The sequence below is a fragment of the Cicer arietinum genome, chromosome 6 (genome assembly GCF_000331145.2).
Source record: "Cicer arietinum cultivar CDC Frontier isolate Library 1 chromosome 6, Cicar.CDCFrontier_v2.0, whole genome shotgun sequence".
NCBI lineage: Eukaryota > Viridiplantae > Streptophyta > Magnoliopsida > Fabales > Fabaceae > Cicer > Cicer arietinum.
The window spans coordinates 25,412,036-25,433,198 of NC_021165.2; the positions used below are offsets into that span (position 1 = coordinate 25,412,036).

At 31.2% G+C, this 21,163-nt stretch overlaps 1 protein-coding gene across 7 annotated transcripts; it reads right to left on the reverse strand.

Annotated features, from left to right (window-relative positions):
- Nucleotides 1-10,076: 10,076 nt before the first annotated feature.
- Nucleotides 10,077-13,376, reverse strand: LOC101492460 (uncharacterized). Of its 7 annotated transcripts, none has more exons than XM_004506883.4 (6): nucleotides 13,196-13,376; nucleotides 12,969-13,083; nucleotides 11,760-12,013; nucleotides 10,861-10,951; nucleotides 10,464-10,572; nucleotides 10,077-10,367 (listed from the first exon to the last, which is right to left on the reverse strand). In XM_004506883.4, exons 2-6 carry the CDS (start codon nucleotides 12,977-12,979, stop codon nucleotides 10,314-10,316), a joined length of 519 nt encoding a protein of 172 aa, XP_004506940.1. In that variant the 5' UTR covers nucleotides 12,980-13,083; nucleotides 13,196-13,376; the 3' UTR covers nucleotides 10,077-10,313. The 7 variants fall into 7 exon arrangements, with proteins under 7 accessions (XP_004506940.1, XP_027191961.1, XP_004506942.1 ...); XM_027336160.2 differs by having other exon boundaries at nucleotides 11,760-12,040; XM_004506885.3 differs by having other exon boundaries at nucleotides 11,760-12,018; nucleotides 13,196-13,374.
- Nucleotides 13,377-21,163: the final 7,787 nt, after the last annotated feature.

Genomic DNA, 21,163 nt, shown 5'->3' on the forward strand with positions numbered 1-21,163 from the left:
ATCATATAGGTAGGGCCTGACAAGCCTAGTGATTTCGGGGAAGTACAACTGAATGAGCCTGATCGTGGCGGTCTATTGTCGAGCCTAAGGCAAGATTGTTATACCTTGGAGGTATTCGGGTGGGGAATTCCTAGGTGACTTGGAGGTCGCACTCCAAATTACCTCGACTGTCACGTATATGTGTCTCGGGTTGAGTTGAGGGGATCTATGAGGACAGGGCCAATTTGAATTGTCCGTCCACCGGGATGGTGGCATAGTATCAAGCCTCCTAACCAAGTACTTCAGAGTTAGAATGGTACCACATTGTGAAGTAGAGTCTAAGCTCATGCATAGCATTGCATTTACTTGTGATTGTTTTGTGGTGATTGATGTGTTTCAAAAGTAATAATAATTACTCTTAGATGATTTGATGCATATTATAATGAGATGATTATCTTACTTGAGTGAATTTGATGTTATAATATGATACTATTTACTTAAATATTTTGATATATCGTAATGTGATTATGATACGGTCTATCAATATTATACTATTAACATGATTTTGAAACTCACCTCCTTCGTTGTTTGTGTTTGATTGGCTTGGCCCTGCGTTTGCGAAATCGCAGTTGTTACAGGTTAATAAGTCTTGAAGTTCAAATTTGGGAGGAACCCCGCTCTGATAGGTGATACCGAGAATAAGGGTTGTAATTTGTATTTTACTTATTTATTTTGAAACGACTTTTGTATGAAAACCATATAAGTACTAGTAGGTTTTAAGAATTAAATCAAGTAATTATACTTAATTCAAGCTTATTGAGATTGCACTATGGAGTAAAGAAGTTAAAGTGTTCCTTTTGATTTTTGAGAAACGTGATATCCTAAATTAAAAATTAAAGTTTTTATTTTCTTGGAAACATATTTTTATTTATCCGCTGCAAATTTTATAGAAATATGATATAGATTATTATATATATTATTTTGGGGTTTATGGTGTCACATCAGTGGTATCAGAGCAGGTCTGTCCAATTAGGCCGAGTAGGTTGAGTGTCGATTCAATGTGAGTCAAATCTCAGTCGTGTCAATTGTGTTTTCTTGTGTATTAATTATTTCCACTATCATGTTTTCTTTTTCTTGTTATATTATTGTGTTATGTGATGTATGCTTTTGTATAATTGTAAATATTCTTGAAGTTACTAATTAACTATTTACTATCTTCTTACTCTAATTGTGTTGCGTTGTGGATTCTAAGTTTCTATTTAAGTGAATAAATATAATAGGAAATTATTTCTTAAAATTTACGTTAATTTGAATTGTTGACGTGATTGAGTTAATTACCTTTTGATTGGATTTGTGTTTATAACTTTGATTTTTTTTTTTGCTCTTTTGTTATAGTGAATAATTAGAAATAATTTTCTCTATTGATAGACTTATATATGTTTGAAATTATGAATTTAATAGGTGATACTAATTATCGATTGATAGACCTTGTCTTTAGGGTCATTACATTATTATTAAAGTTTTTATTTTGCTAATGAAGTCACTTTAGAAAGCTAGTAGTAATTTTGAAATATTAGGAAATTCCTATTATTAATAATAATAATTATGAATATTATAGGTGGTAGAACTTAGAAGTTAAAAAAAAAAAAATATTGGTGAAGTGTTAGAGTTGACTTATTTTCTAAAATGAAAAATAACTTTTGTTTGAATTACTCTTGATTATTTAAAAAAAAAAATTAAATTGAGTTGAATTCTTATTGTTTATAAAGTAACAATAATTCTATACTACAGATTTTATCTACTACCTAAAATAGCTGAAAATTTACACCATATTTTACTATGTGTGTGTAATTTTTAAGAAAATAAAAAAGATTTGTTGTTATGTTGGTTTAGAGTGGCTGATGTGAATATTGAATAGCGAGTGTGTTGGGATATTTCCTTTGGAATGCTTGATTGACTGATTCTGATATTATGAACTCATTAGAGTTTAACTTGATATTAGAGTTTTAGATTTTAAGAACTTAATAGTGATTTATAATGGTACAAAAAAAAATGTGGGCACATGATAAAATATCTACTAATTGAGAAAGAGAAGGAAAAAAAAATAAAAAATAAAGTATTTTAAAGCGTGAATTTTAATTTTAAATCATTTGAAGTGTTGATGGTTGTATTTAAATGATTTAATATTTTTGTATTGCTTTTGAAATCAATTTAGGATATTCTTCATGGTTTTGAAATAGTATAAAATTCATATTATTAGCAATAAAAAATTCTTGAATATTCAAGGTTGGTTGAAATTTTATAGTTAGACTTTTAGAAGCAAAGAATTGTGAAGGGATTAAATTTGATTTATTTTATAAAAGAAAATATTTTATGTGTGAATTATTGTTGACTTATTTTAGAGAATTAGATTGTATTGGAGTTGTGTTGATTCTTAAAATAACAATAAAAAATATATATTTATGACAATTTTATTTAAAATTTAGATTAGTCACACAAGAGAAAATTAATTGACCCCAGGTTTTACTATGTGCTGTTTTTTTTTAAAAAAAAAAGCTAAAAGATTTGTTGTAAAAATAGTTTTTAGAAATCAGAAAAAAAAAAAAAAAAAAAAAAAAAAAAAAAAAAAATTTTTAAAAAAAAAAAAAAAAAAAAAAGAATATAACTATTTTAGGAGTCTTGGTGAATTAGAAAATTTTGTATCTAATTTTATATACATGATTTGATTTGATTTCAAAATATAGGTTGTAAAAAAAAATTTATTTTAAGAGTGCTTAAATATCTTGAAAGGTATTTTGGTGGTTAAGATATTGGTGAAATTTAGTAACCTTATTGAGTTTAAAAGTAGTTTAAAAAAAAAAGATGGTAATATTTATTAAGATGTAATCCAAGGAAAAGTTTGAAATTATGAAGCAATATTATTTTATGGTATTAAAAGATTAGTGATCCTTTTAAAATAATTTAAATGAATGAAATCAAATGTTAGAGTATTGATTAACCACTAAAATGATTTATGTACTACCAGAATTATGTTTGTTTTTTGATTGTTATATTAACTTTGACTAAAAATTATTGCTTATTTTACGCTAATTGAAAAATCTTTGTTTCAATCTTTGTTAAATGATAAAGATTGATTAAAAGAAAAGTTAATTAATGATTTAATTGTGATAAATTTGTAGTTATTGGATTGTTATGAGGATATTCTACATCATGATAGGTGATATTGGGAATAAGGGTTGTAATTTGTATTTTACTTATTTATTTTGAAACGACTTTTGTATGAAAACCATATAAGTACTAGTAGGTTTTAAGAATTAAATCAAGTAATTATACTTAATTCAAGCTTATTGAGATTGCACTATGGAGTAAAGAAGTTAAAGTGTTCCTTTTGATTTTTGAAAAAACGTGATATCCTAAATTAAAAATTAAAGTTTTTATTTTCTTGGAAACATATTTTTATTTATCCGTTGCAAATTTTATAGAAATATGATATAAATTATTATATATATTATTTCGGGGTTTAAGGTGTCACAAGATCAATCGTCAATAAAAGTAATGAAATAATGTTTTCCATTTCTGGTTAACATCCCATCAAGTTCACATATATCAGAGTCTATTAAATCTAACGGCTCAGATACTCTAACTAGTGATTTATGTGAACTCTTAGTTATTTTAGCTTGACTGCAAAAATCACATTTTTCAAATCATTTAAAGATAACTTTGGAATTAACCTTAAGTTACTTAAGTTTGAAATCACATATTTTTTCACATGACAGAGTCTCGCAAGCCAAATATTAAAATCACACAATATATAAGGAGAAGGAGACATTTTATTTATTTCAACAATCAATTTAAACATGCCATAAGTGGCGTACCATTTCCCAACAAAAATACCATTTTTAGAAATAGTGTACAAATATGCCCCTATAGATTGAGTAAACTCTGTCTTATTGAGAAGAAAACGATGTATAGAAACCAGGTCTTTCCATATGTGAATATTAATTCCACATCTCCAATATCAACAACATTAGTGGTGTGAGAATCTCTCAACAACACTTTCTTACCTTCAGCAGTAGTGTATGTTTTAAACATAGTATGATCATAACAGACATGACGTGAGACGCCAGTGTCTATTCACCATCCATCTGATTCACCAACAAGGTTGGTCGCAGTTACATAACAATGAATTGCTCTTTTGTCAAGTTAGCCTGTTGAGCAGAGTTTGGCTTGTTCCTACACTTGTGTGCCATATGACCCTCTTTCTCACAATTAAAGTAGAGAAAAAGTGGGAGAGGACCATTTCTATGAGGTGGTTGCAGCCTTATAATTGGGACCTTAGTTGGGTTCTCATTCTTGTTGTTGTTCTTTAAGGTGCGATTATGATTCTTAAGTTGTTTGTCGTTTGGCTTCAGAACTGCACCGATGAATTTCTTCCTCTTGTTATTTGCAACAAGAAGAACTTCATCTTTTTGGTCTTGCTTATGGGATTCTTTCTCAATTATGAGGTGAATTATCAGACTTTCCAGAGATAATTCTTTTGTTTTATGCCTGAGAGAATTTTTAAAATATTTCCAAGCAGGGGGAAGTTTGTCAAAAATAACAACAATTTGAAACTGATCATCTAGAGACATACCTTCAGAGATGATCTTATGAGCTATTTTCTGGATTTCATGGTACTGAGCTTCCACTGACCTGTCATCTAATATTTGAGGTAGCAACTAACAACATACTTTTTGGCTCCAGCTTCCTCAGTATCATATTTCTTCTTTAGAGCATCCCAAACCTGCTTAGCAGTATTGCTACTAGAACTGTAGTAATCATACAGATCATTAGCAAGTCCATTCAGAATATAATTCTTACATAAGTAACATCTTTTATTAGACTGGGTTAATTCATCAACAAGTTCATTGGGTTAATTCAGCAGCTTTCTTATCATTTTATATTTATTCGATTGTTTCTAGAATAACATAAATGTCATCTTTTAGAACGTTAACAACCTTTTTTACAGTTAAGAAAAATATCTTTTGTTGTCATCGTTTGAGGTGAAATCCCTCAAACCGAAACGATTTTTTGAAATCAAAAACAGAATAACCTATCCCAGTAATTTCGTCAATACACATGGCAGAAGGAAACATCTTAAAATTGTTATTTTTTTTTTAAATCAATTTATCCTACCAAAATATTATTGGGTTGAGTCGCGGACTAAGTCGCTCTCTTTAGGGTCCTAAGCAATATCAGGGTTAATAATTGTTGGTTCAACAATAAAGAATTCATTCCTTTTGTGGGTGGCTGTTGGAGGGATTTTCATGTTTTGCGTAGAAAAGCCTTTGTTATTAAAGAAAAATTAAAGTGGTGGAATAAGCCTTTATTTGACTGACCACTTCTTCACAATATCTCTTTCAAAATGCTTTCAAATTTGGAGAGAGCATTACTAGAAGATCCATTCTTGGAAAAAGATATGAAAGAGGTTATCTAGAATTGTGATGGGAGTAATAGTCCGAATTCGAAGAACCTTTTTTCGACCCATTTGCTTAATTGACTGTCTATAAAATTATTGCAAAACTATTGACTATAAGGTTAAGATCAGCACTCAATCCTTTAATATCAAGTTGCCAAACTGCTTTCTTCCCTGATTTTCAAATGTTTGATGGTGTGGTTATTGTGAATTAAGTTATTGATCTAGCAAAAAGACAAAGAGATCAAAGTTTTTTATTTATTAAAGATTGACTTTGAAAAGTTTATCATTGTATATGTTGAGGTTATTTGGTGTGTATGATGATCTGAATGGGTTTTGGTGATAAATGGATTAGGGATTAAGATTTGTATTTTTTCAAATAGCGTGTGAGTTCTTGTTAACGGTAACTAGATAGATGAATTATTGGCAAGTAGAAGGTTTAGTGATATGGATTTGAGTGATTCTACATGAGATTGAAAATCTAACCAAGTGGTTTATTCAAATAAAGTGGCAAAATGAAAAGGAAAAAAGAACCAAAATGGTTAGATTGAGAAGATGGAGAAGGCGCCACAATCAATGATGATTGATAAGCTAATGTGGGATCGCCGAAATGGTAAAGAAGTCATTGATAAGATTCAAGCAAATTATTATCCAAGAATTTAAAGAGGAGACACATCTCAGTCAATATTCTCACAAAGAAATTCTAATTTATTCCAAACTTATTTAAAATGAGACTCTTACAATGTATTTAAAGAAGAATTTACCCTATTCCTAAAATGGACCAAAAGATGATTCTCTAGACCAATATTAAATTTACACCACTTAACTACAATTATTACAATTTAAATCAAACACAAATAAAACTAAAATTTATTATAAAATCTTGATTGTAATTTTTTTTTCCAATCAACTCATTTTAAGTCCCTCATCGTTTAAACAAGATGATTCCCTTGCTCCGTTTATGTTTTTTTATTTCTTGTGAAGGCCTTGCAGGTATGGTCTAATATGTTGTTCATCAAGAGCTTGTTGTGGGATTTATACTTTGATTCTCTGCAGTTTGATATTCTTCAGTATGATGATGACACCATTTTTATGAGTGAAGGTTCATTGGAAATTTGTGGTGTATTAAAACAATTCTTAGAGGTTTTGAAATTGTTTACGGACTAAAAGTTAATTTCTTTAAAAGTAACTTTTTTGGCATTAACCTTGACGAAAGGTTTTTGGAAGCTACATCCCCTTTCCTTTCGTATGGATTTGGTTTAGTTTCTTTTAAGTTTTTTGGTTTGTCGGTGGGTATCAATCCAAGACATTATTCTACTTGATTACCTGTTATTGATAACATGAGGAAACAATTAAGTTCGTGGAAAATGAGACACTTGTCGGGTGGCGGTCGGGTTATCTTAATCAACTCTGTATTGAGTAGTATTTCTATTTTTTACCTTTCCTTTTTCAAGGCCCCTAAAAGGGTTATTAATGAGTTCATTAGCATCCAAAGAAATTTCCTTTGGGGTGGAAGCTCAAAGGAAAATATGTTGGGCTAGTTGGAAGAAAATCTATAGACAAAAAGCGGAATGACGACTTGGTGTGAAGAATTCGGAGTTGTTCAATATGACCTTGTTGATTAAATGAAAGTTGCACATTCTCAATGACCGAGGAGATATTTGATATGATCTTTTTTCCTTTCAATATAGCCATTTACCTTCTAAAATTTTATTTCATGATTTGTGTGAAATTTCCTCAAAAGGTTTTATTTGGTGGCGCAACTTGTTATTATTCGAGGAGAGTAATTGGTTTAGGCTTAATTGTAGTTTTGGCACTTTTATTTTAGTTGAATCACGAAAATAGTTTATCATTTTATTTATTTTCAATTTTGGTCTTCTAAACAAAATTTTAGTCCAAAACTTGATGAAATACTATTTTTAAGCCACATCATGCCTCAAGATTTTGTGGTGCAATAATTGTACCTAAAATGTATTATCATAAATGGTGTAGTGTGACTTAAAAAAATGACACTTTATCAAGTTTTGGACAAAAATTTTGTTTGGAGACCAAAACTGAAGAAAAATAAAATAAATTAACTACTTTCATGATTAAGCAAGGGAGAAATAAAATGAGTTGACTATCCATTCGTTAAGAATTAAATAATTAAAACAAAAAGAAAAAAATAACAAGTGGGAGAAAATTACCAAAAGGAGAATGAAGAAAGTCATGGTCATGATTTCTAGAAAGCCATCTTCTACCTCCTTCTTGGGAACAACCTTGACTTAATATTATTATTTATTATTATTATCACTACCTTCCGAGACAGCTACTTCACTTCCTTCAGATTTTCCCTTATCACCAACTGAATTACTTGCATACCTTGCAACCAATTCATTATAATTATTATCATTATCCTTATTGTTATTATTTCACCTATATTGCTTCTGCAAGGTAGAAGAGGACCCTGTTGATACCCTTTTTTTTATAAAAAAAAAAAATTCTCAAGCCAAACGTGCCAAAGACATTTATATTTTATTTTATGTAGCTTAATCTTCAAGTACTATTTTTTTCTTTTGTTTTAAATTATAATAATAATTGAAGGAGTTTAAGATAAGTTAAATAAGAATAGGTATGTCAACATAACTTCTACTGGTGGGTATCCATTCGAGTCCATTTTGATTTTGATGGAAAATATTTGTTTTGATTGGATGGAAAAAACCCATTTTAATTTGGTGAGAACGGATTTGGGGATGTGGATATCCACTTCGTCCTTGCATCTGAATTGCCCCGTTAGTAATATTATTCTAACTTTTAAATTTTATATACATGCACATATGGGATATACTTAATATTTATTTTAAAATTAAAAATTATAATCTCATCTCTATAGAAAATATTTTATTATTTTATTATTGTATAATAATAATTATTTTATTATATTAATAATATATATAATTTTTAATTTTATAATTTTATATATTTGAATGGGTGCAGGTGTGAACGAGGAAATTTAAATTCTGTTGCGGGCAGAGATAAGTGCTTAAGTTTCACACCCGTTAAAAAATGAGGACGGATGTAGATTTTCTTCGATTACTTAGATGAAGTGGGAGAGGCAAATCTGCCTCGTTGCCATGTCTAAATAAAGATATGATTTAGTAGGGTTTAGAGTTTTTAAATTCTGGTACATAAAGGTTAGGATTTAGGATTTACACCCAACTAAAATACATTTTGTACCAAAAAATTTGGAAAAAGGTTTCTAGTACACAAATAACACATTTGTCTACCGAAAAACTTGAAGAAAAAAATTCGGTACACATTTTAAATTTTTTAAAAACACATGAATTCTGAAAAAAAAAAATTTAAAGTTTTTCAAACCCAAGTTAAATTTAGTGGGATAAAAAAATTATTTTAAAAAAAAAGGAATAAAACACATACTTTATATAGAATGTAGTAGTAGTAGTATAAGTGTAGTGTATAGGATAAAATTTTGATCAATTAAGAAAGTTAATAGTAATATTAAATTTATTAATAATTGATATTCTTTTATAAATTTACCCTTTTAGGAAAAAATTTAGTTTATGCTTTTATTATATTATTTAGGCTAAATTACATCTGTAGTCCCTTAACTTAATTTCAGGTAATGTTTTAGTCCTTTATCTTTTTTTTCTTTCGATTTAGTCCTTTATTCCTAACAATATCAAATAAAGTATGAAAATATGAGTTTATTTGAAGATTTGTGTTACGAATTTGATAAAATTTGTATTATATTGAAGAATATAATTAATTTTATGAGTTTTGATTAAATATTTTTTTAAAATTTTTGTATAAAAAAGGATAACATTATTGAAATTTTAAAACATAAAATATCAAATTGTCACATAAAATTAAAATAAAGGACCAAGTCGGGAAAAAAAAAAAGATAAAGGACTAAAACGTTACCTGAAATTAAATTAAGGGACCACAGATATAATTTAGCCTATTATTTATTGTTGACCGCATAAATCTATGGATTTAATTTGTATATTGTCAATATAAAGAGTTTATATGTTGACAGTAAATCACAATCATTTGTTGTTCAAAATATTTGACTTTTATGATAATCACCTCTAAAATAATGGATATAAATAGTTGCAATGTACTAACGAATGTGAGTAATTGTGATGTACTGACAATATTTTATTGTAATGGAATTTTTTTTTAAGGAATATACCTCATTAGAGAAGATGCACTATTCTTGTGTGCAGCTTTGATATTGATCGATAAATGAGAGACAAAACATAACTGGCTGGTCAGTCATGCTAGAAAGTTTGATATCAATGATGCATAAACCAATTTAAATTACCCAAATGTAAAATCATAGTCAATTAGTCATTTTTGTCTCAACTCTCTAGTTATTAGAGAAAAGAGACTTGACAATTCCGAGTTCAGTCGAGAGGTAAATAAAATCCAACAAACATTTGTTTTAACCAGAGTTTGAAATTGAGAACTCCCGATTCCATCAAGACCCAATGAATTTTAACATGTCATGTTTGATGAAAATGAAACCAAACCAGAAATGATGTACACTATGTGACCATTTTCCTACATATTATTTGTCTAATTCAACAACACCAAAAAAGCATAGCAAATGGAAGTGCAGCATGTAGTGAACAAAGGGAGATTTTCAAAAACTTGCCTCTTGTGGATACTAGAGGAAACCCAAGGCAATCAATTAAATAAAGTATGATACAAATTATATTAAAGCCCACAGAGAGAATTACTCTTTTGGCAAGTAATGTAACAATTGATATACAAACAGCAACATATTCCCCTTCCTCCTTTTCCTACAGAAGCAAGAACTAAAATTATTTCAAGGTTCGAACACGCGAAATGGCACTTCCTCAACTTTCATATTGGCTCAGTCATACAGGCCATCTTGTTCCCAAATGTCCACAAGAAAATCTACCATTTCCTATCAATCAGTATTGATAGAACAAAATCATCAAATCATCATTTTTCAATCAAAATTACATAAATGGTTGTTTAGATATTAGAAGTAGTTGCTTACAGTGAGAGGGATAGGCTGACGGAATGGCTTGTTGCTCGTCAGTAAACTTTCATACGTTGCGTTCCAACTGCAAAGCCAAAAAAATTTGGCAGGGCACAGAGAATAAGTTCTGACAAGATAGACACAAGTTCATAATTACCGACAGAAATAAAGTTCGTCTGCCTATTGGACATCTTATCGACCAATTTGAATAGTTTCACAAGACACCGCACCAACATGAAATAACTTGTAGAAAATGTATAACAGTACAAAAACAATGTCTTTGGTACAAAATTTAGACATTAGAAAGAAAGTTATAAAAGCTTACAGAAAAATGGATTTGCAGTAATCCCAACACAAGCAAAAGTACAGAAATAAGAAGCTTCCAATAGAATTAACCCAACAATGTTATTCACACCTCAATTTAGGTTCTCGCGGTTGTTTTGTTTGATTCTCGGACTTTTTATTTCCAACCCAACGCTGTCGAGTCTGATTCCATAGAATTAGACCTGCATCCAAAGATATTTGCATAGATACACTTGAAAGTAAGATAACTAACAAACATGCCACATTACAACTACCTCATCTTCCAAAATTCTGTGTCCTACAACTTAATATAGGTACATAGACAATTAGCCGCATTTCACAAATAAGTCTGTGGCCTAAAAGGAAAGCATGTGCATTGTACTGCTCAAACCTACAAATAAAATATTTGATATTTCAATGTAAACTAAACTAAACTAAGTCACCACATGATACCATGTCGCTAAATCATTTCATATATGAGCACCAACATGCATCCAATATATCTCGCCATAGTAAACCAAAGATGGTCAACCCCGATAAGGGTGTGTTCCAGAGGGAGGTTTAGGAAGGGGAGGGAGAAGCTTAAAACGAAAAGGGTTTACTGTATTAGTAGCCCCCCAAAAACAAATACACCCTCTTGTTTGTTGGAGTTCCCTCAATTTGGGGGGATTTTACACGTATAGATGGATGAATTCTATCCACCCTTTCCCAGTTCCACTTCCTTCTCCTCCCACCAAACCCTTCCTTTCCATCCAAAACACACCCTAAGAAAAGACAACAGTGTAAAGTAAATCAAAGTACTACATTACCGAGACATCAGCTTAATGTTAGCATCATTTACAACACTCCCCCCAAATGAACATATACACACATTATGTATTAGCTCAAAATTCTAGTTGAAAATACAAAATTCCATAATATATTGCAAAAGAAAAAAAACAATATCAAAATACAAAATGCTTATTTAGTAAACTATCCTCACAAAAAAAAAAAAAAAGCAATGAAGAATACCATGATTTACAAATTCAGTTGGGTTATTGGAAGAGCTGCCATGAGGAGCCACAGCTTGGTTAGTTAAACTGGTTGAAGATATACTCCCTTGTGATTGAACAGCACTGTTGTCCATATCATGCGTGCTTGTGGTCCAGAAATCCTCTGATGTACTAGGTTTGTCCACTGCTGTACCTTGTTTTGTTGTAAACCCTTTTGATGGCATTTCCACAGTAGTAATTAGTGTGGGCCTTTTATAGCATCCAACACAACCACTGCTCTGTTACAAAGCACATTAATTTCTGTTATGCACCATCATAAATACAATAGATTTAATTCATATACAATGTCAATCCAACACAAACACTGTCAGTCACTCATAACCATTAGATTTTAAAAAAACATTTGACTTAAATTTTAACTACTTCTAAAGTCATACATAAGATCTGTTGACAGTATAAAACTTTTTAAGCTGACCGTGTACCACAATTAAACTCATACAATTGCCTAAAACTTTTTAAGCTGACCGTCCCTGAAGGAGTAGCCCGGTGGTTTGACTAGGGACACCGAAAAAGTTATATTCAAGGTCTATAGTTCAACAGAAATGAATCCCCTCATGTTGAAAAAAAAACATGAGGGAGTAATGTGTTCATAACAACCATTCATTTTTCTAATTTTACTTTTACATTCATTTTCTATCATTTTTCTAATATTAGGTTTGTTTTCAACATGAGGAGATCCATTCCCATAGTTCAACTCCTGTTACTAACATTTTTCCCTCCCCTAACATACTCTATATACTAATTACATACATTCGCCTATAAAAAAAAAATTGAAACCCACCATAATCTAAGCACATCAATTTCTTAGCTGAAAATCTATTGGCATACACTGCAATATTTAAATTAAAAAAAAAAAACCTAATATAATCTCCAAAAAACAGCTTCCCATGTAAAGGCAAGAATTGGAATCCATAATCCATCTTGAATAAAATCCATAAATTTTCTAGACAACCATGTAAATCAAGAGAAAAAAAAGTACCAAATTTCAGAATCATCACTCACCTACCCAAACATGATTATCAATCAATAAAGGGGAAAAAAACAAATACCCAAAAAGATAAAAAATAAAAAATAAATAAAAAAATAAAAAAAGCTAATTGAAACAAAAATAAAAAAAGCAAAAAGGAGCGAACTTTGTGAAATTATTGTTGGATTCAGAAAAACGTACCCCATATGCATGTAGTGTCTGAAACACCCCCAAAAATAAACCCTAAGTTAAACTAGATCTGCCACAAGGAATTTCAAGAGAAACGAAGAAGACGAAATCCGATTCCAAAGCAATCCTATTAAAAAATTGAAGGAAAGAGATAAAAACATGACAACTGAATGATGAAAAATAAAAGATGTGAGATTGTGAAATCAAAAGAAAGAGATAAAATTGAATAAAGAAGAAACCTTTGATTGGAATGACAGTGTTGATTTGAAGTGTGTTTGTAAATGATAGCTTTCCCTTCAGTTCTCCTGATGTGCAAAGACACACAGAAGAGATGGGATTGCTTTTGGATTCTTCTTCTTTCTTCTTCAACTTCTTCGTCTTCTCTCTCTGCCAAATGAACAGAACCAAAAACAATATTATAATCATAGTGGGTAGTATTTTAATTATTTTTAAAATAATCGATATACTTTTCACATACAAGACATAGATATAATAAAAACTTAGGTAATAAGACTCGGAGCTTTTTTAGTTTTTAAAATTATTTTATAAATTAATTTTAAAAAATTAATTTTTAAAAGAAAATTTGTTTGAAAATTTTAATTGTTAAAATAATTTTTGATTAAAAAATAAAATATTATTTATCTGTTTTGATTTCATGTTACTTTCAACTAAGATTAGAATTTATCGTTTTTCATATTTTCTCTTATTATAACTAGGATTTGAATTTTTCGTTTTTCATATTTTCTCTTCTTATGATAGATAATATTCATTCGTTGAGTGCAGCTGAAATGATAAAAAATTATAAGACATTTGATATGCTGAGTGCAGTAGGATTTGAATTGATTTTGAGGTAAATATTTATACATCTAAAAATAAATTTACATGCAGTTCGATTCAGTTTAAATGACGTGTTTAAAAAAAATTGATTTGATCCAATTTTAAACGGTTTAATTTGGATCAGTTTTTAAATATCCAAATTACAATTGTTAAAAAATATTAATATTATAAAAACACGATAAAATAGTAGGTTTGATGCAAAATATAACATATAATATACTTAAATATAACATTACGAAATAACAACGATTTATTATATTTGAAATATATGAAATAACAACAAAATAGATTATTAGGAAAAAAAATTAAAAATCAACAAGTGGCTAAATTTGAAGGTATGATTAATATTCAGATTATTGCAAAGCCTCTAGTATGAAGATTAATATTCATAAATCCATGTTCCTTCCCTCTAAGAACTTGTCTAGGCAAAAAGTGGCTAAATTTGAAGGTATGATTAATTTCCAGCCTACTTACAATATTAGAAAATATCTTGGTCTTCCTTTGCTTTCTGGTAAGATTACAAATTCAAATGTTTCTTACATCATTGATAAGATTAATTCTTAGCTAGTTGGTTGGAAAAGCAGACTTCTAAGTAGGTCTAATAGGGTGACATTTGCTAAATATGTTCTTAGCTCTATGCCTATTTACTCTATGCATAATTTGTGGCTTCCATAAGGCATATGTGATAAAATAATTCTTGCACCAGGCAGTTCATATGGGGAGGTAAATGTCATTCTATTAATTGGAGTACAATCAATCAACCTTTTATTATAGGCGAGCTAGATCGGTGAATATTGCTATGTTTGGCAACTCATTCATAATCTTGATAAGCTTCAGACTCAATTATTAACAATCAAATATCTTCATGATTCACATATCCTCGAGGAGAATAACTACCATGGTGTCTTCCACTCTTGGCGGTCTATCGTTAAAACATCAGAGGTTCTCAAACCTGGTTATATTACAAGAATAGGAAAAAGTGATATTTCTCTTTGGTATGTTAAATGGCTCCCGAACGGGAGAATCTGCGATCGAATATCTCTGGTGGAGGAACAAGATATTGACCTACATGTTAATGATATGTGTCACTATAGTAATTGGAACTTTGATGTTATTTCCACTCATTTCTCTTAGAAATTAAGATGGAGATACAAAGTGTCTTTGTTAATTAGGATTCAAATGATATTCTCATTTAGGGGCCGTCTATCTCAAGTACATATACTGCCAAATCAGGTCGTTTTTGGTTAACATAGGGTTATAATCCCTTACAAATTTAAGATATGGTTTGGTCGTGGATTTGGAAACTCAAATTACCCCAGAATGTGTCATTTTGTGTGGATTATTATTATGCATGGAAATTTGCCTGCCAACCATACTCGCTTTACTCACCATATATCGTCATATGTTTCTTGCTATAGATGTGGTGCAACAATTCAAACAATCTTGCTTACTCTAAGGAATTGCCCCAAGGCCATGCAAGTTTGGAATTATCTTGATATTCCATCAGACATCCATTTTTATGAGGATGAGTTTATCATCTGGTTCAAAATGAATGCAGTTGATGATTATAGACCCATTTTTCTCATTTGTTGTTGGATGATCTGGAAGTCTCGCAGTGAAGAATCGTTTACTGATAACAATCACTCTCTCTGTTATATTCTAATCCAAATTAATACTCTTTTTCACTCCACCATGAAGGCGCTTGGTGGCTCCAATAATATTTTAATCCCTAGACTTATTTCTTGACACCCTCCCTAGAGAACATAGTTAAAGTTAATGTTTATGGTAGCTCAATTGGTAATCTAAAGAGTTTCAAGTTTGGTGGGCTTCTCAGAGATTCACCTGGAGGATGGATTACATGTGTTTCTAGTAGTTGTAGATTCACTTATAACATTAATGTCGAGCTTCAAGTCATCTCACATGGTTTGCATATCACTTGGAATCCTGGTTTTAGAAACATGGTTTGTGAATTTGATTCTCAAACGATGTTGCACTTTATTTAGGGGTGAGGTTTCTACCCATCTTTATGCTCATATTATGAAGTATATTCGCTCTCTGATTCCCAATTTAGCAAGCCTATCGACACAAGCATTGCATTCATACAAGGTGTGAATGAAAACTATTGGAAACCTATGGAGACCCTAAACCCTAAACCTTAAACCATAAACCCTAAATCCTAAACATAGTTAAAATTCAATATTTATGGTAGCTCAATTGGTAATCCAAAGAGTTTCAAGTTTGGTGGGATTATCAGAGATTCACCTGGAGGATGGATTACATGTTTTTCTAGTCACCATACTCGTTTTACTCACCATTAATGTCGAGCTTCAAGTCATCTCACATGGTTTGGATACCACTTGGAATCTTGGTTTTAGAAACATGGTTTGTGAATCTAATTCTCAAACGACGTTGCACGAGGTTTCTAAAAATATTTACAAGTATTTACAAGCAGCGGAAATAGTTTACAAGCAGCGGAAATAGTTTGAAATAAAAATCCAAAGTATTTAAAACAACAAAATGCATCGGGGCTATGAGACCTATAAGACATAGCTCATACCCTTGGGGTATTCTTGGCAAACACCTGTACAATAGCACTGCTCAAGAATCTTAACTTCCCTACGTCACATCAAAAAGTGTTACATGGACCCATCAAAATAAAAGTCTAGCTGACAATATTGGTATAGGTACAGTCTTCCAACATACAGTAAATACATCCACAAAAGAAAGACCTATAGTCCATATACAACCATCCAATCTGATCATACTACAAAAACTATACAACCCCGGGTGATCTCCACGCGCCCCGCAAGATCCTCCTGACACAGCTTCAGTCAAGTATGTCCAACTACCTTCCTATCTATAGGGTACTAACCGGTGGGAAGATCCTGGTTCTCATCTGAGGACAAAGCCTAGATTTCCAGAATAGTTGTAAAGGGTCACCAACCGAAATTAACAAATAACACATAACATTTAAATTTCAAATGCATAAAATGGCCTTTCAACTTAGCATGCACCTTGAAAGGGTTTCCATATGTTAAACATGCATAATCAAAGTTGAAAAATTAAGTTTTAAACAAAACTGCACTGTCGTATTCGAATACATCATCTTTGTATTCGAATACAAGGTTGTTTCAGAAGTCAGCAGCAAAGACAGGATGCTTGTATTCGACTACAAGGTTGTGTATTCGACTACACATAAGTCAGTAGCTAAATTAGGATAGTCGTATTTGAATACAACCTTCTTGTATTCGAATACACATTAGAATACAACAGAAAACAACAAAAATAAGCTTTTAAAGAGGTTTCGCAATCCATCAACACTTCCACACAAATCCAAACAATAACACTTAGCAATTATGACACAATCACAACAACAACTTGAGTTTACACACACAATCATATCATTAAATCAAACATGACTCGTGAGGTTTCGCAATCAATCAACACTTGCATACAAATCCAAACAATCACACTTAGCGATTATGTCATAATCACAACAACAACTTGAGTTTACACATGCAATCATAACATTAAATCAAGCATGACTCGCGAGGTTTCGCAATCAATCAACACTTGCATACAAATCCAAACAATCACACTTAGCGATTATGTCATAATCACAACAACAACTTGAGTTTACACATGCAATCATAACATTAAATCAAGCATGACTCGCGAGGTTTCGCAATCAATCAACACTTGCATACAAATCCAAACAATCACACTTAGCGATTATGTCATAATCACAACAACAACTTGAGTTTACACATGCAATCATAACATTAAATCAAGCATGACTCGCGAGGTTTCGCAATCAATCAACACTTGCATACAAATCCAAACAATCACACTTAGCGATTATGTCATAATCACAACAACAACTTGAGTTTACACATGCAATCATAACATTAAATCAAGCATGACTCGCGAGGTTTCGCAATCAATCAACACTTGCATACAAATCCAAACAATCACACTTAGCGATTATGTCATAATCACAACAACAACTTGAGTTTACACATGCAATCATAACATTAAATCAAGCATGACTCGCGAGGTTTCGCAATCAATCAACACTTGCATACAAATCCAAACAATCACACTTAGCGATTATGTCATAATCACAACAACAACTTGAGTTTACACATGCAATCATAACATTAAATCAAGCATGACTCGCGAGGTTTCGCAATCAATCAACACTTGCATACAAATCCAAACAATCACACTTAGCGATTATGTCATAATCACAACAACAACTTGAGTTTACACATGCAATCATAACATTAAATCAAGCATGACTCGCGAGGTTTCGCAATCAATCAACACTTGTGGGCCCTTACCTTAACGATAGCTTTAACAAGCAATTACGGTACCCGCGATTTATTTCGGTAAAAACTTCATTTGCATCGTCGCTTTCAAAGTTGACTTTCTAGCACCGTAGCGTGGCAAGGAGCAACTTTCCCTTCTATCTCTTCGTGAAATAAAGCTTAGATCTAGAAGAAAAGTAAAGATTTGTATTTGTGGGTTTAAGTTTGCGAAACAGTGAAGGAGGAAGAGAAGAAGTTCACGCGAAGGCTGGGATTAAATGATTTTCTTTCAGTTTTCCTTTCTTCCTTTCTATTTCCTTTCTTTTCCTTTTTCCCTCCAAACATATATATATATATATATATATATATATATATATATATATTAATTATAACTTAACAAATATCTAAAAATATCTAGATATTTATTAAAATTACCATTTCACCCATAACCTCTCAAACCATTTGAGAAAAATATTCACTCTCGTCGCAACTCAATTTGTAGATGCCATTTTCAGCAACCCGAGAGATTTTTAACCAAACTGCCCAGAATTAAATTATTCGTAACATAAATAAATTATTCTTCGACGAATAATTTTAATCGCGGCATCAAAAGATATTTTTGGGCATTAAACTCACAAAATATCAATAACTTGGCTAAAAAGTCTCAGAGTTCAATACCAAAATACGTAATTTAGAATTTAAAACTATGGTAGCTCAAGTAGTAATCTAAAGAGTTTCAATTTTGGTGGGCTTCTCAGAGATTCACCTAGAGGATGGATTACATGTGTTTCTAGTAGTTGTAGATTCACTTATAACATTAATGTCGAGCTTCGAGTCATCTCACATGGTTTGGATATCACTTGGAATCCTGGTTTTAGAAACATGGTTTGTGAATCTGATTCTCAAACGATGTTGCACTTTATTTAGGGGTGAGGTTTCTCCCCATCTTTATGCTCATATTATGAAGTATATTCGTTCTTTGATTCCCAATTTAGCAAGCCTATCGACACAAGCATTGCATTCATACAAGGTGTGAATGAAAACTATTGGAAACCTATGGAGACCCTAAATCCTAAATCATAAACCTTAAACCTTAAACCCTAAACCCTAAACATAGTTAAAGTTAATGTTTATGGTAGCTCAATTGGTAATCCAAAGAGTTTCAAGTTTGGAGGGCTACTCAGAGATTCACCTGGAGGATGGATTACATGTTTTTCTAGTCACCATACTCGCTTTACTCACCATTAATGTCGAGCTTCAAGTCATCTCACATGGTTTGGATATCACTTGGAATCCTGATTTTAGAAACATGGTTTGTGAATCTGATTCTCAAACGACGTTGCACGAGGTTTCTACCTATCTTTATGCTCCTATTGTGAAGTATATTCGCTCTCTGAACCCCATAGGTTTCCAATAGTTTTCATTCACACCTTGTATGAATGCAATGCTTGTGTCGATAGGCTTCCTAAATTGGGTGTTTTGTTTGACAAGAAATTGAGAGAGTTTTCTATTTGTCATTCCTCTTTGTCAAGTATTTATTTAGTGGACTCTATGGAGATCCAATTATTTAGAGTTTAGTCTCCTTGTTGTTTTTTTTATTATTATTTTATTTTATTTCCTTTGATAAAAAAAAAAAAATTAGAGACATTCCACTTTTTAGTTACCACAAGACGATAAACACAATTTTATTTTGCACTTAGGAAGTCTATAAAATATCATTAGGATATAGGGAAATTCACCTTTAAATGATTCTTATCATCCATTGTCACCTTGAGGTTGTTTTGAAGCAGAGTTTGAGTGATATTTTCAGCATTTGAGAGCTTTAGAATGTTTGAATGAAGGATTGTTATCAATTTATTGGTATTGATCCTCCAAATCATTAGAATCTTATTACTATAAACCCTTAAAAGTAATATGCTACACAAAATAATTAATTGAGTTTTATATTTCAGCTTAACCGTTGAAGTCAATGAAAAGTCGATCAAAGACATATATATAATTTCCCATGTGATTCCAAACAAACAAATAAATAATCCATTGTTAAATTAAAATCCATCAGTATTTCAATTAGATACGTAATACTCAAATTGTAAGGTTCAGAAATGTAGTAATAAAATGAGAATTGGCATAGACTAGAGTTCAACATAAATAAATTTCCTAAAGCTGACCACTACTACTCCAAGAATTAGATGAGATGTTCCATCTATTCTTCTGAAAAGTTTCCCCAAGTAGATTAGGAATGTCATATGTCCAAAAGTAAGGGTCATCTCTAAAATTCTTACCAATAAATAATAAATAAATAATAATAAATAAAACAATACAATACCCACATAATTAATGGCATGATTCCATTCAAATTGCCACACATACGGTAACAATTGACGATAACAGGACAATGTTTACGTAATTAATAATATTAGTTCATCCATAACAACAACCAGGAAGTACACTTAAAATACAACTATATTATTATGATATCTGTATAATTAATAATAATCGTTACTCCATACAAACAACCTTACAATAGAATACCACAATATCTACATCGTTAATAACATTAATTCACCCAGGCAATTAAGAATCAAGAGGTACAGTAATAAAAGCAAGTACAATGTCACATATTAATTCACCCCAAACTAACAACAGGTACATTCATGAGCATAATATCCACATCATTTATTATTAACATTGCTTCATCCAAGCGAACAAATACAGTCGTATACAGATTTATCAGTACAATATATACCCCGTTAATAACATTATTTTAACCAATTATCAGGAGATACAATGTATCATACTTAATTCAATGCATACTCAAACATACCTTATGCCTTAATCTATATGCCAATGTAATGATTCCGGAATATCGTCTCCCCGCAAGGGCATTTCGTGGGTCCTTCCAAGCAACACCACTAATTCGAGCTTCGTGGGTCCTTCCAAGCAACACCACTAACTCTAAATCCCCGCAAGGATATAAGCAACACCACTAATTCGAGCTTCGTGGGTCCTTCCAAGCAACACCACTAACTCTAAATCCCCGCAAGGATATGTGGGCTCCAA

Excerpts from the sequence above, each read along its gene's own strand:
- LOC101492460 (XM_004506883.4), bottom strand. Across the intron at positions 10,952-11,759 it reads AACTGAATTTGTAAATCATG|GTCTAATTCTATGGAATCAG; the intron begins GTATTCTTCATT and ends CTTTGGATGCAG. Across the intron at positions 10,368-10,463 it reads GTCAGCCTATCCCTCTCACT|GAAATGGTAGATTTTCTTGT; the intron begins GTAAGCAACTAC and ends ACTGATTGATAG.